Source organism: Brachycentrus maculatus, unplaced genomic scaffold (genome assembly GCF_059751285.1).
Source record: "Brachycentrus maculatus isolate JH-2025_06_01 unplaced genomic scaffold, ASM5975128v1 h1tg000372l, whole genome shotgun sequence".
NCBI lineage: Eukaryota > Metazoa > Arthropoda > Insecta > Trichoptera > Brachycentridae > Brachycentrus > Brachycentrus maculatus.
Genome location: NW_028281121.1, coordinates 933,026 through 945,867, shown reverse-complemented (window position 1 = coordinate 945,867; position 12,842 = coordinate 933,026). Strand labels below are relative to the sequence as shown.

The 12,842-nt window shown below is 30.2% G+C and overlaps 2 protein-coding genes across 3 annotated transcripts; one reads left to right on the top strand and one right to left on the bottom strand.

Moving 5' to 3' along the window:
- Positions 1–465: 465 nt before the first annotated feature.
- On the bottom strand, positions 466–6,901 carry LOC148303341 (ATP-dependent DNA helicase Q5-like). Its single transcript, XM_088270126.1, has 10 exons — positions 6,712–6,901; positions 5,662–6,311; positions 4,910–5,015; positions 4,666–4,826; positions 3,978–4,168; positions 3,260–3,472; positions 2,308–2,713; positions 2,075–2,234; positions 1,189–1,971; positions 466–704 (listed from the first exon to the last, which is right to left on the bottom strand). The coding sequence occupies exons 1-10, from the start codon at positions 6,827–6,829 to the stop codon at positions 604–606; spliced, it is 2,889 nt and encodes a 962-aa protein (XP_088126252.1). The 5' UTR covers positions 6,830–6,901; the 3' UTR covers positions 466–603.
- Positions 6,902–7,627: 726 nt separating this feature from the next.
- LOC148303340 (DNA polymerase beta-like) lies at positions 7,628–12,338 on the top strand. 2 transcript variants are annotated; one of them, XM_088270140.1, is made up of 6 exons: positions 7,628–7,662; positions 7,720–8,391; positions 9,469–9,591; positions 9,995–10,169; positions 10,593–10,779; positions 11,515–12,338. In XM_088270140.1, exons 2-6 carry the CDS (start codon positions 7,967–7,969, stop codon positions 11,607–11,609), a joined length of 1,005 nt encoding a protein of 334 aa, XP_088126266.1. In that variant the 5' UTR covers positions 7,628–7,662; positions 7,720–7,966; the 3' UTR covers positions 11,610–12,338. The 2 variants fall into 2 exon arrangements, with proteins under 2 accessions (XP_088126266.1, XP_088126267.1); XM_088270141.1 differs by having other exon boundaries at positions 7,648–7,768; positions 7,894–8,391; positions 11,515–11,753.
- The last annotated feature ends 504 nt before the right edge of the window (positions 12,339–12,842 follow it).

The window sequence follows — 12,842 nt, the reverse complement described above, 5'->3', positions numbered from 1 at the left end:
ATTCATATATCGCTCACTCCTTTCAAGAATGTCATAAATCAAAATACTTGAATTTTCAGGAGAACGATTTTGAAGTTTAAAAATATAACACAATGTATTAAAAATAAATATCAAGCCACTTATTGAACTTTTTACTGTGCAACAGATCTTTTTAGGTAAAACCTGAAGGTTTTTTCTCCATGTGAAAAATATTTTATTTATTTATAAAAATAATTAAACAATACATTTTCTTCAAAATGCAAAAACAACATTTTCTGCCCTGTAGCGGGTAAATATTAAGTTAAAAATATGCCTCTTTTGCTGGGATATAGTACATTTTCTGGGCATTCCGAAAACATGCACAACTGAAAATTGACGATTTTTGATTTATGACGTTCTTGAAAGGAGTGAGCGATATGTGTAGTAAAAGTCAGTATGTAATTGTATTCATACTACATATTGCTATTTTGGTATTTTTCACATGGTGGTAATGAACAATTTTTACATAAATATTTTTAACACATCCGTGGCGGCATCATACATAATTATGCATTGCAGTAAATTAAGGCTGCATAAAAGCAATATTTGTGATGGATTATTCAATGCAACCGTTTGCTGCGAGTGCTATGAAGACTTGAGAAGAGTTTTATAATCAGACTCCTTTTCGATCTTTAAATCTTTTCTTGAAAATGTCTTCTCTAAAAATCGTTTTATCCCCTCATCATCTGAAAATAAAAAAAGATGTAGAGCAGTTTCATAAAAAAATAAGGTAAAAATGACAGTTATAGCTGCAAAAAATATTATTTCACATAGTCTATAGACATATGTCAAGAAGTAAGATAAAGAAAAAGCTCATTAATTCGAATGATCATATTTTGAATTTTGACATAGTAATAAAGGACTCAATAATATGTATTTGACATACAGGACTAAATAATAAGTATATGACATAAGAAAAAAATCCAGTTCTCTAAATGGTTTTTGACAACAAAAAAAGTTTATTTGATAAAATATTTTGCCCAGAATTCGAAATACAATTAGGTTTTTTTTTTTAATCAGTGAAATATATGAAAAACAAGTGAGATGATATTTTTCTTTTTGAATTTGTTTATTTGAAATATTTTTGAATTTTGGTCTGCAATTTAGTATTAATGAGTTTTTCTGCATTAGCTAGAGACAATCGGGTTTATTTATTAAAATTACACAAACCTGTTTTATTAATGCCGATTAAATGATGAACGATATGTCTAGCGGTCGCTTTAAATAGTTCACGTGAAGCGATCTTTCCCTTTTTATAATAAGGTGTCAATTCCTTAACAACATATTGAGCAATATCCACTTTTACTTTACTCTTATCAATTGGAAGATTTTCCGTCTCTTTTTTTAAATTAGTTTTTATATCACTTTTTATTGGGACATCTTTTTCACTTTTTAGATGTTTAATTTCTAGATCTTCACTTACTTTATATTCATCATTATTTTTAGATTTGTCAATAAATTTGTCATTGCTCTTTACAAAAATAGTGTCAGAAACATTGTCTTTTGGGTGATTATTTTCCCCACCAACAGACTTCATTTGTTTTACTTTTTTAACTTCAAAATCATCATCAGAAGAGTCTCCAAAGAGATCTTTCACTTTTTTACGTTTTTTGGTATTGCACGAAGGTGTTTGCACTGGTGTGGAAATATCACCCTTTCTATTATTTAAATCTAAAATAACTGCAGTTGAACCTACTGTATGTTTAGGTTCAATTGTATTTTTTTCTGGACTCTTTTCATCTATTACCAATTTTTCATCTATATCAGAATCACTGTCATCTGTTGTTGTATCAGTAGATTCTTGTGACATATCAGACTTCATTTTATTTTCTTTAACGCAAAAACCATCCAATAATGATTGTGTTAAAGCTTCTTTTTTCATACTGAATGGTTTTCTTTTATGAGCCTTGTCACTTTTCGATAAATTTGGCATAACCAATTTATTTTGAATTTCTGAAATAAAATGTTGTATTATTTATTTTTTGTACATAATTTTATTTTTCTATAATAAATTGTATGGCACATGATATGAATATAAAATAGTGTATTATCACACCTGAATATTGTGATGCAGTCATAAATCCATTAGAATATTTCTTATCCGCTATTTCAGCCTGTGCTTCTTTTATCAGCTCTGAAAAGGTTCCTTTCTTTTTGGGTTGGAAATTTTTTAATGCTGGATGTAGATTTTGTTTATCGGACTTTACTGATTGTATCTAAAAAATAAAGCGTGAATGCTTTATAAGTCCAAAAAATAAAAGCATAAATATGGAATGTTGTAATACTTACCAATTTGACCATTCCTCGCCTGTATAAACTAACCACCTTGCTGTTGGTAAATATTTCATATTCCATATCGCTTGCGCATTCTTCATAATCACTAGATGTAAGTTTATTTACGGGACTATCAGTCTCCGCACACGCGATAACACTTCTAGACAAAGCCTCACCCAAAAGAGACTGATAGCTTTCTCTTATAATTACTGTAAGTCCAGTCACTTTCACCTCAGTGCTCTCTGCGGCCCTTACTTTTGACGATTTCGATACTTCTTTTCCTGAGGTTTTGCTTTTATCGGAACTACCTCTTCTGACGGCCAATTCTTTAAGAATTAACGATGTAGTCTCCCTTTTTACTGCGAGAGCACTTTGCTCACCACCATCTCCGTCACTGTCTCCATTTCCATCATCGTATTCCCTAAAATTTAGATCTTACATTTTTTTAAATCTAATAATTATTATAACAAAAAAAATATTATTATATTCAACAAAATTTTACCCTCAATGATCCAAGCTATTATTTACAATTTTTAACAAGAACATCCTAGGGGTGATTGATATGCTCTACCCCTGACCAGATTCCAGCTGATGCGTATACAAAATGTAACCTAATATGCTTATGAATAAAATATTGAGCGAAGTTGAAACCTGCAATGGGTAAGTCACAAAACACAGCTGTTCACTGCAAAATGAGGTTAAGTGCTAAAATGGATGCGCAACATTGTGTTTTTTAGTTTTTAAATTTAAATGCGTTGTCTCATTCAAATCCACTAAGAGCCATTTATCACTTTGAGAGGGTTCTACATATGATATAGTGAAGAAAGTGAATCATGCAAAGATGGAGGATTCTATTTCGGTATGGATTCTCATATAGTATGTCTCATCTAGTAGATCAGGGGTCGAACATATCAATAAACGCTCATATTTAAATATAATAAAATATATTGAATACAAGTAAAATCACCGTTTTATTCCTTCTCTTCCTCCACCATATAAATTATCATCCACTACTCCCGTGGATATAAAATTGCCTCTTTGAAATTGAGCATTCATCGAGAGTTTGAAGTATGTTTCTACACTTTTCTCCACCATTTTAAAATTAGTACATACATCACATTGTGTTTTACAAGGGGTAGAGTCATCCCCAAAGTAATCTGAGAATATTGAATGACGACACCTGTAACAGATAAGGAAAAATAATGTACTTATTTAGTTTCTAACTAAGAAAAAGTATTCTTTTAGAACTGCTAAATTGTTTCACAAACAGATATTTAAATAAATTTAACAGAATTTTAAAATGTATATGATACATGAGACGATTAATGAATGTGGTAAAAGATTGGTTTCTAGAATTTTTTTAACCTAGATTGAATTGATTCAAAGACTTCGATTTTATATCTCATAAAAAATGTTTTTATTAAAAGCTAGCAACAAAATATGCACTGATAGCAGCGACAACATCCTCATTTCACAATAATTTCTTTATACATATGTACTGAGTATTTTTTTTTAAAATCTGGAGGCAGGAAATAGTCACATGGCTTCAGTCCAGAAAATTGAGTGAATTAGGAAACAATTCTATGCCTAGTTTGTAAAATAAACCCTTTAAGATTTTTTTTAAATCACTAAATTTAACAATAGCCTCTAGTTTTATGTTTTTATATGAAAACATTTTCACTTACTTGACACCTTCGCTGTAATTCACCATTTTTTCAAAACTCTTGTAAGCATTTTTTGCTCTAGCGATATGGGCTGGTGTAGAAGCTTTCCCAATATCATTCTTTAAGAGGAAATCAATGGAATTTCTTTCTGACTTGCAATAATATATTCTGCAAAATGACTGCTTTCCATCTCTTCCTGCCCTGCCAGATTCCTGATACGATACAGAAAACAATTCAAACATTGTGTCTTTTTTCTAAATGTATAAATAATATAATACATTTAAAAATGGATTCTTTAAATAAAAAGAATATGTTCCACGACACCAAACATTATGAATCTGATCATGAAATACGAAAATACAAACATGAAAATCTACAAAGCCATGGTTTATAAAGGAGTGAAATTTTTACCAAGCTTCTGATTTTATTTAATTGGTAATAATATATTTAATGTAATGTGTGATAAAAGTAGGTTATAAATCCTTCTTTTTTAAAAGCCATTGAATCTGGATTCAGGTGAATTTTTTCATAATATCAAAAAAAAAATTGGGCTCTTTTTCACTTTTTTGCTGTTGGAAGCATTTGGAGTTTTACTTAAGGCAGGTTTTTTATGGGTTGCAAAAGACTCTATTGTCCTTTTTACAAAATAATGCATTTTTAATTTTTTAAACAAAGATCTAATAAATGCAAGTAAAAACTCTACACATGCCTGATAGTAAGCGGCAACATTTTGTGGTGCTCCCCAATGAACAACAGTCCTCACGGTAGCCTTGTCCACTCCCATACCAAAACTCACAGTTGCACTGATACATGGGCAGATACCTTTCATCCATTCGTCTTGTACAGACATTCTGTCCGCTGCTTTTAGTCCTTTAAAAATAAAGTTTACAATAAATATTTTTTAATAACTGAGGGGAAAGTGTATATAAAAACAGCAATAAATATAGTGATACCTGCATGATACGCAACAGTGTGTAATCCTTTCCTGGTAAGCACATTAGCTATTTCTTCAGTTGCTTCTCTTGTACGACAATATATAATAGCACAACCTTTGTTTTTCTAGAATGAAAATATATTATATCACTACATATATCATATATTTGTCCGCTTTGTAGTGTAGTGGTAAGCGCGTTCGGCTACTTGCTGAGGTCCCTGGTTAGATTTCCAGGGGGGTTAAAATGAATATTTGTGATTTTAACTCTCCCATTTATTTAATATAAACCTAGACTGGTATAAGAAACGCAGGACTTATCACTTTTATCAAGATACAAAGATCTTTGTCAATATGATGCGGTACACTCTAGAACATTGGGTATGGATGGGGGTTAGATGACAGATTTCGGAAGAATATGTTTTACCGAATTCTATTAGATACTTGTGTTCTCGTTTTATATTACAGAACAAGTAAAAATTACAATGATTGTCTGATTTTTAAGTCTATATATATTTGTTTATTCTTGTGACAATTCTTCGCTTTTTTAGGCCATTTTCAAATGAAATTGAAGATTATGGTGACTGCAGTTTCTTATATAGTATACATAAGTATGACAGGTATTTAGAATAAGGGTGAAGTAAAAATATTTATTTGTAATAATTGTGAATAATTGGTGGATTATTAAATTAGTCGATAAAAGTTGACATTTAGTTCCACAGTTAAATATGAAGTTGTACAAAATAAACATGAGATCAATAAATAAATACTTACAGGTTTGGTATTGCCGTCTTCTTTTCCTAAGCACTTGCAAATAAATTCTTTCAAATGATCATATTCATTCATGATTGAATTAAGGAATATTACGTCATAATATAAATTACTTCTGAAACACGGAGTTTTGAATTGAAGATAAGATTTAGACAATTTTAAATTTGCGACTATATCTTGGACTACTTCCTTGCTGGCTGTTGCTGTTAGGGCAATCCATGGAACAGACATGTGCTGAGTTCGCAGAGAACCCAATTTTAAGTAATCCGGTCTAAAATCATGGCCCCATTGACTGACGCAATGCGCTTCGTCCACAACTATATAAGAAAGTTTTTTATATTTAACAAGATGGTCCAATATATTTTTAAACGTATTTGTGGCAGCTTGTTCGGGTGTTATGTATAAGAATTTAATGGTAGGTTTTAAACTTTTTAAATCATTTATAACTCTGTCTTTTTCTTTTACTCCCATTTTTGAGTTGATTGATTCAGCATTTATTTTCAGGCGGGTTAAGTGGTCCAGCTGATCTTTTATAAGAGCCAACAGAGGTGAAAACACTATTGCAAGTTTATGATCGTGTAACATGGTCGGTAGTTGGAAACAAAGTGATTTTCCTGATCCAGTTGGCATTGAAACATAAACATCATTTTGGCCTGTAAAGTGAGAGTAAAAACTTTTTAGAGAAATATATAATTATTTTCAATATGTGATAGGTATTGTTAAAAACAAGAAGTGGGATACAGTCTTAAAAAATTACATGGTCGGTTTAATATTATATTAAATTGGAAAGGTATGAACCATTAGAAAAACCACTTGATTTTGTGTATGAACCATTTGAAAAACCACAAAAGAAAAAAACAATATACATATTTTTAACATAAATAAATTTAAGAATGAATGTAAGTAATACTGTAAATCATTCAAAAACTCTAGTGGTGTTCTTTTACTATATCTGAAAAATTAGTATCTACAAATATATCAAAATAATATTTTTTAAAAAACAAACTATCGGGATTTGTTTATATTGCAATCTATAAATTGATGAATGGTCACCTTTCGCAATTGCTCTTACAGCTTTTTCTTGAAGTTCACTTTTAAATTTTTCGTGTCCAAAATGCTTTTTTAATTTTTTATTTATTACATCTAAAAAGTTTTTATTACTTTCAGACATTTTATAAAATGTAACTACATAAAAATGAACTAAAAAAAACGAAGATTGCTACTAAAAACTATAAATAACCATAAAAAGATCTGTCAAAAAAAATCATAGACATTGCACAGATAGATTTTTAAAAACAGATGTGCGAAGACATTGCTCGCTCATTCCTAAACTCGCAAATGGAATATTTTCTCCACGAGTTCGAGCAAAACCGTGAAATCTGCCAACATTCGGCTGGCTAACTCGTAGTAAAACTTTTAATAACATATTGATATTCCCTGGTTTTGAAATATTTAGAAATGTAAATGTATTCTTGTCCCTATTCTTGTTCCATTAAAATCATTTAAAACATCGTTTCTATGTTGGTTTGGACGTATATATTTATTCAAGTTGAAAATTCGTTTTCCTTTTATAGCAAGCTAGATTTGATTATATGGTAAGCTTGATTAAACTTTGCGATTATTTCGAAGAGACACGCTTAATGGACTGGTCATGTGTCGAGACAGAGGGGTTTCTTGCATTTAATAATAGAGGGTTCAAACGCCAGAGGAAGCTCGCGCCGTGAATATCTTTACGACTTGTACAAGGATATGGGCTGTTCAACGTATACGGAGCTGAAGAAAGTGGCGCGTAATAGATCGGAATAGCAAAGGAGGTGTCATATATTGCTGCAAAACAATCTACATGATTGAGATCACAGAAAAAAAATGATCTACAGATTGATTAATTTCGTGCCCCTTACGTAGGAACCATCAAGTAGACTTTCAAAACAATACGAAAAATAGTTTATGGTTTTCACTCAAATAATACTCTATGGTGATAACCTAAATTTTATCATGTCAAAAGTCAGAATTAGTTAGTCTGTGAATGTAATTTCAAAATTAAAAGTCAAAATTAGTTAGTCTGTGAATGTAATTTCAAATTTATTTTCATGATAAATGAATACTTGTGGTACATTTATTCAATTTTAAAATATAATATTGGCATCTTTATTCTTTAATTGCAAATACCAGATAGTGTTCTCTAATACCTTATTTGAAATCTAAAAATTTAATGATTGTTTACCTTATTTTTAGACCTTAATTACAAAAGTATTTGGTTCTATTTTTTTTATTATTGAATTACGATAACGCATACAGTGTCAAAAATATGAGTAAACGAAAAGGACCCTCTGAAGACAATATAAATCACGACTTTTGCGATTTTCTGAATGAGTTGGCTGATTATGAAAAAAATGTCAATAGAAATGTACACAAATATAACGCCTATAGAAAGGCTGCGGGTGTTCTCGCCGCTTACCCAACTCGCATCAAGTCAGGAGATGAAGCTAAGAAATTGAATGGCATTGGTGACAAGATTTCTAAGAAGATAGATGAGTTTCTGTCAACTGGAAAATTAAAGAAACTTGAAAATATTCATAATGACGAAAGCAGTACCGCTATTTCTCTTTTGACTAGAGTGAGTGGAATTGGTCCGGCCAAAGCGAGGGAATTGGTAGATCAAGGAATAAAGAATTTGCAAGACCTAGAAATTCATAAAGACAAACTAACACATCACCAAAAGATTGGTCTGAAGTGAGGTTTATTATATATCTTCTCACTATGTTTAAACAATTGATGAACACCATTTTACATGCTAATATACATTTTTGGGATTATTGAAAGGGGTAGTTGAGTGGACGCTAGACTGCAAAACTGGTATTGTTGGTTTGATTACTGCCAGTTGTAAAATGAATTCATGACAAATTTATTTCAAGTTGGTGTTATGATGAATTCTTTCTTTCCTAAGACACCCACTGATGGTTAGTGGGGGCTTAACTTATATCTGCGTCTGTGGTGTAATGGTTAGTTAATGGTTGGTCCCGGGTTCGATTCCCAGGGAGGGTGAAAATAAATGTTAGTGATTTTACACTCTAATATTGACTTAATACTACCCTGGACTGGTCCCTGAAGCACAGGAGTGATCACCTTGCCTTCATATAAGTAACAATCAAGATAACACTGCGTCAATACCATGCAGTGCCCTATGCACCACAGGGTGTGGATAAGAGTTAGAAGAAGAAGTAACTTAATAAACAAAACGTAACTAAGTAAAAAAAATGTTTTTCATGCAGCTCGCTATTTTTTAAATGTATTGAAGCCTCCATTATTAAATCAAATGAGAAATTTCACAATGCTGTTTGCAAAAGTCTATCAGTTTGTAAATAGCTATGAAAATTTTAAATGTTCAAATGAGTAAATACTAGAGTTGCCCCTACAATTTCACAACACCTGTTTAAAAAGAACAGTTTTGAATTGTGCAACTGTTTCGGAAATGCTATAATTTTTTTCAAATCATTATGACCTTTGAAGTACATACTTAGCAGCCTTTTTTTAGCCTTTCGCTCCAAAATTTTTGAAATCAACGATAGGGGTGACAGGTAGAATTTTCATTTCAAGTTGTATAGACTATTACGTCTGACAACCAAAAAAAGACATTTTGTTGGTCTAAAATCCGCAATAACATTAGTAAGAAAAAATAAACAGTTCCACATTTTTTATCAACCCTAACTAATCATAAATAAATTTATTTTACCATAATTTATTCAAAACAACTTTAGGTAATACAAAAATAAATGTATGTAATGAATCTGAATATTTTATATATTTCAGATATTTCGAAGAATTTGAAAAAAAAATCCCAAGAGCTGAAATTGAAGAAATTGAAACTAAATTAAATAATATTGTCAATAATTTAGATCCTAAATACAAAGTGACTATTTGTGGAAGCTACAGGTATTTATTATATTTTTTAAAATGTATTTTTTACTATTCCAAACTTTAAAGTTTTAGAGTATAAAAGTTTTGATGTGATTAAAAAAAATATAACAAGCCTAGTTTCTTTTTAAATTTGGCCACAGAAGGACCTCTCTGTTATTTTTTTGCAAATAGATGAATTCGGACTTTTATACATAAATTTTTAATTTACATAAAATAAATACAAAAAAGCAACAACAAACAAGTTTTTCACCACCTTATAAGGCAAGGTGTTGCCAGAGCTAATCGGTATGAACAAAAATATGAAATGGTGAAAAACAAAGTTGTGTTTTAGTTATAAAGTTTCTGTAAAAATGCTCTAGAGTATTCATATTTTTTTATATTAATCATTGGGATTATCTAAGATTTGATAATATTTTAGAAGAGGCAAAGCCACCAGTGGAGATATAGACGCTTTGGTTACTCATCCATCCTACGATAGCACTACAAAAATACCCAAGTCAGAGAAAGGCTTGAGACTGAAAAGTGTTATTCAAGCACTAGAGTCTTCGGGCCTTGTTACAGATACATTGTCTCTGGGTGATACTAAGTTTATGGTAAGTTTATAAAAAAAATTACCGCATAAAATATAACATATCTTTTATTATATAACATTAAACCACGAGTGTAAGTCCCTCTCCAAGCACAAGAGCACAGTCTCTTTTATGGAGAGGCACAGCGAATCGAAATATAAAAGTTCTCCATATGTATAAATGATTCAAATGTATTATGTTATAAATAAAAATGTAAATATATTAAATGAATAAAAATAATTTTTACTATTTTTTTGTTGAGAAAACACCAATAAATAACACATTAATGAACTACCTAATGGCGTTTTCACACAAATTAAAAATGTAGCAAAAAAAAAACATATCTTTAATTATTTGTGGCGACCTTTTAATGTCTAAAATTACACTTGCATATTTTAAAATGCCTTTTTTATAGCCTTTTATTCTTAAATGTTTTCGATGTTTAAGGGTGTCTGCAAATTAGAAAACTCTATTGCAAGAAGATTGGATGTGCGACTCACCCCATGTGACCAGTATGCTTGTTCTACTTTGTACTTTACGGGAAGTGACGTCTTTAATAAAACAATGAGGGCGCATGCTTTAGAAAAGGGTTTCACACTGAACGAATACTGTTTAAGACCCATGGGATGCACAGGTATGTAGTATAATTATTTTAATATAGTTGAGTGAATTCGAACCCCAGCTTTACCAAGTAAAAGTAATACATATTGCTTTGAAAAATATTAATGTTTTAATGAACATATAATGAACATGATTTTTTATTTTATTGATTGATTTTAAACACGCGAAAATAATTTGTTTTTTTTTCTTTTTTTTGGTGTCTTCAATATTGATCCCCATTAATTTCTCCTAGTCAGTTGATCCCCAGAAATTATTCCTCTGGACAATTGATTCACTGAAATATGTATTTATAGGGCAAGCATCGAATCATGTCTAAGGGAATTGGATAAACAAATCCAACCTATCTAAACCATCTGTTTCCAATAAATGATTCCAATAAGGTATTTTATAAATTTAATAAAAATTTAACTGGGTTATACCACTATTTATTAAAAATCTATTGTGACCCGAGTTTCGAAGCATAAATAATGGTACATATTTACCAAGTATGTTCGATGTAAATAAAAAATGGATAGATATTACCATAAAGTGACTGCCGAATCAATCGATGAAAGTATCTTACCCTATTTAAATATATCATTGTACATTATTTATGGCCTTCACGATGGTGGTATGTGGGGGATCGTTTGTCTGGAGGATCAATGTATTGGGGGACCATAAGTCAGTGAATTTCTTAAAAATGACTTTACTATGAAAGTAGAGTATTCATAATGGCATCGTTAAAATGTTACTTTTCAAACTTTACCAGGTGTTGCAGGTGAGCCCGTAGAAATTACATCGGAGAGAGATGTATTTGACTATATAGATTACCCATACAAAACTCCAGAAGAAAGGAATATGTAATATATGCATGGTGATCATACAAATAAATAGTTTTATCAGCCATTTGTACCTGACTCCAACCGACGCACTGCAGTACAGGATAATTCAAGAAATTTACAAATAATTTGAAACCTAAAAGCGTATGACATATAATTACTTACTGAATAAACATTTTATTAGTCAACTAATTCATATCCATTTATTTAAAAAAACAATTAAGTAATTTAATTTATTTGGAAGAATACACCTTTGTTATTTTCCTAAGAAATTAGACGAATATATGTATTAAAGATTTTGTTATTAACTGTTTTAGTATCAACAGTTTTTTTATTGGAACTATTTGAGCCAATTTCGTGCTTATTGGCACTTTTATGGTTAACTACTGAAGTATGCATCTGCATATCTATCGGTACGAGGTTAACAATTGTAAATACAAAACCCAAAGAGGAGAGAAATGATGACTTTTCAGAATTTCAGGAAGTAATCATAATAAGTATTATCAAACAATATTGTTATATTTATTTTCTAAATAACAAATATTTTTAAAAAATAAATATATTTGTGTGTCATGAACATTGACTTTTTTAATTTATAATTATTTTCCTCGTGCCTACCGATATTATATAAATTCATAATATTACAGATTTATATGGACTATGTATAGGTACAGTTTTATTATCTAATTTTATAGAAATATACCAAAATATTTTATATTGTAGTATTTAAATGTGTGTTATAAAATGAAATTTTGATTTGATTGTTTTATTATTGAACCCAAATTAGGTACCTCTTAAAATCCCTCTCCCTTGTAGTCTGTATAATTGAAAATGATAATTAACGCCCAAGCTGGGTTTTAGTGCATTAGCTAGTGCTGCGGAATTTGAGTCAAAGACCAGGTTTTGTCCCCACTGTGCCTATTTTTATTCCTATATAATTTAATTCCTATTTTCAAACACAAGTCATTTAGGCTCATAATAGTATTGAATATATCATAAAAACACAAATATGTATGTTTATTTTTTTAATATAATAAATAAAATAAGTTTGCCCTTTGCTCTTATAAAAGCAATATAAAAGTTATCTATTCTTTTATAACTGATTATTGTTTTGATATTTTCAGTATATAGTTCTAAAGGGTATGTGTTTTAGTTAGGTTAGGTAAATATTAGGTCAGGTTATTCATATCTTTTTTTAAAATATTATTTATTTGGCAGTCACCCAGTGAAAGGATGTTTCTGCCAGTGATCAGTTATT

Coding starts and splice junctions, on each gene's coding strand:
- LOC148303341 (XM_088270126.1), bottom strand. CDS start 6,829: ATGTCTGAAAGTAATAAAAACTTTTTAGATGTAATAAATAAAAAATTA. Junction 4,169..4,665: donor ATGTTGCCGCTTACTATCAG/GCATGTGTAGAG, acceptor GTATCGTATCAG/GAATCTGGCAGGGCAGGAAG. Junction 705..1,188: donor AATCGGCATTAATAAAACAG/GTTTGTGTAATT, acceptor TTTTATTTTCAG/ATGATGAGGGGATAAAACGA.
- LOC148303340 (XM_088270140.1), top strand. CDS start 7,967: ATGAGTAAACGAAAAGGACCCTCTGAAGACAATATAAATCACGACTTT. Junction 8,392..9,468: donor CACCAAAAGATTGGTCTGAA/GTGAGGTTTATT, acceptor TATATATTTCAG/ATATTTCGAAGAATTTGAAA. Junction 10,170..10,592: donor TGGGTGATACTAAGTTTATG/GTAAGTTTATAA, acceptor TCGATGTTTAAG/GGTGTCTGCAAATTAGAAAA.